General features: G+C 41.2%; 1 protein-coding gene across 1 annotated transcript in view; it reads right to left on the bottom strand.

The window, feature by feature from the left end:
- Positions 1-571: 571 nt before the first annotated feature.
- LOC108769153 (probable multidrug resistance-associated protein lethal(2)03659) overlaps positions 572-1,672 on the bottom strand; it is a 1,520-nt gene continuing 419 nt past the window's right edge. The window contains exons 2-3 of the mRNA XM_018519980.1: positions 1,519-1,669; positions 572-1,259 (exon numbers count right to left, since the gene is read on the bottom strand). Of these exons, the coding sequence (XP_018375482.1) occupies positions 572-1,259; positions 1,519-1,669 (839 nt within the window). The remainder of the gene's footprint in view (positions 1,260-1,518; positions 1,670-1,672) is intronic.

Genomic DNA, 1,672 nt, shown 5'->3' with positions numbered 1-1,672 from the left:
ATGCTCTTCAGGTAACCCGTGTCTTTTTGCAGCAGCATGTGAGGATGATCGAATTCCTGCGTACGATATATAAAAGTTCGCAGTTTAAAAGATAGTTTATATCGAGACTATTATAAATAAAAAAGAAATTAAGCATTTTCTTCACGTAATCAGTATTAGTTATATAGTCAAAGATTTTGTAATTCTGTATCAACTAATAAGTGGCTTATTCAATATAAAAACTTTAATGAAACAATACAATAATGATCAAAGGGTATATTCGCAGTATTCATACAACAAAGTATTTATATAAATCCAGATATAATTTATGTTATTATATTATACTTTAAAAGATTGTAAATAAATTTCATAATCTGGAACGAGAAGTACAAAATATGTCACAAGAATGACCGATAAATTCATAGTTACATTGATTTTTCACAACCACAGAAAGGAAAGATTTTGTGACCTACTTAAATTCATTCGATGGGTCGCTCTAATCATAAAATTCTTAAAAAGACAAAATAAAAGAAAATTGACTCACCGCCACGTTTCCGGCGTCCATCACCAAGATTGATCTTGCCAATGGCAATCATCGCCATTGGACAGCCATACGATCGCTGTCCATAACGGTGTTGAGTCGATGAGCAATTGTTAGCACTGTACACTTCTCGAATTTTTTCTTCATAGTTGTCTGGATGAGTTCGTCTGTTCGCAGGTCCACATTCGCGGTCGCCTCGTCCAGCACGAGTATTGGATTGTTCCTCACAATAGCTCGTGCCAAGTAGACCAATTGCCGTTGGCGGACGCTGAGATTGGAGCCGCCCTCATTGATGTGGGCTTCCAAGCCCATCTCCTTCAACTCGACCTCCTCAAGAACTCGCCATAGTGGTTCGTCCATATACGAGTCGAACGGATCGAGGTTCCGTCTCAGGCTGCCAGAGAACAGGAATGGTTCTTGAGGGATAATACTGATCTTGGAGCGCAAATCGTGCAAGCCTATCTGGCTTGTGTCGACTTCATCGATCTCAATCAGACCGTCCATGTCGGATAGGCGGAAGAGCGCCTGGATTAAGGATGACTTGCCAGCGCCGGTTCTACCAACGATGCCAATTTTCTCCCGCGGAAAGATAACGAAGTTAAGATTCTTAAGTACCGGCGGCTCCAGCGGCGCGTAGCGCAAAAATACGTTCTTGAACTCGATCTTGCCTTCCTGCGGCCATTCGGACTTGGGCTTTTTACCAGGAGCACTTTCGATAGGAGGCTCGCTGTCCACTTTGCTGGAAAAAGATTGAAACAGAAAATGTAACAACTGTTATTTTATTGGGTCACATTTTGAGAGAGATTGCTGCACGGACTTTTTCTCAGTCCCCTACGCCACATTATAATTCTGTACTACTCTTCATAAAATAAGTTTAAATTGATGTATGACCTAGAATTTCATGTTTTTCAAAATATCCGTGGTAGTTCGATCCGGGTGTATAAAAATATGCACGTGGAGTAATAAATACCAAAGATATTAAAAAATTAGTTAAGTACTTGTACTCAAGGATACGCTCCACCGAAGTCATTTGGTTCTCCAATCCTGCGCTCTGACGCGTGCCCCACTGGAACATGCCGGTGAGACCGATACTCTGCGTGATCGTCAGGCCTACAAATCCGCCATCCATTGAACCTTGACTGTAGTTGTCTA

Source organism: Trachymyrmex cornetzi, unplaced genomic scaffold, assembly GCF_001594075.2.
Source record: "Trachymyrmex cornetzi isolate Tcor2-1 unplaced genomic scaffold, Tcor1.1 scaffold863, whole genome shotgun sequence".
NCBI classification, from domain to species: Eukaryota; Metazoa; Arthropoda; class Insecta; order Hymenoptera; family Formicidae; genus Trachymyrmex; species Trachymyrmex cornetzi.
Note: the sequence above shows the minus strand (reverse complement) of the source record. Positions and strands in the feature narration are given on the sequence as shown.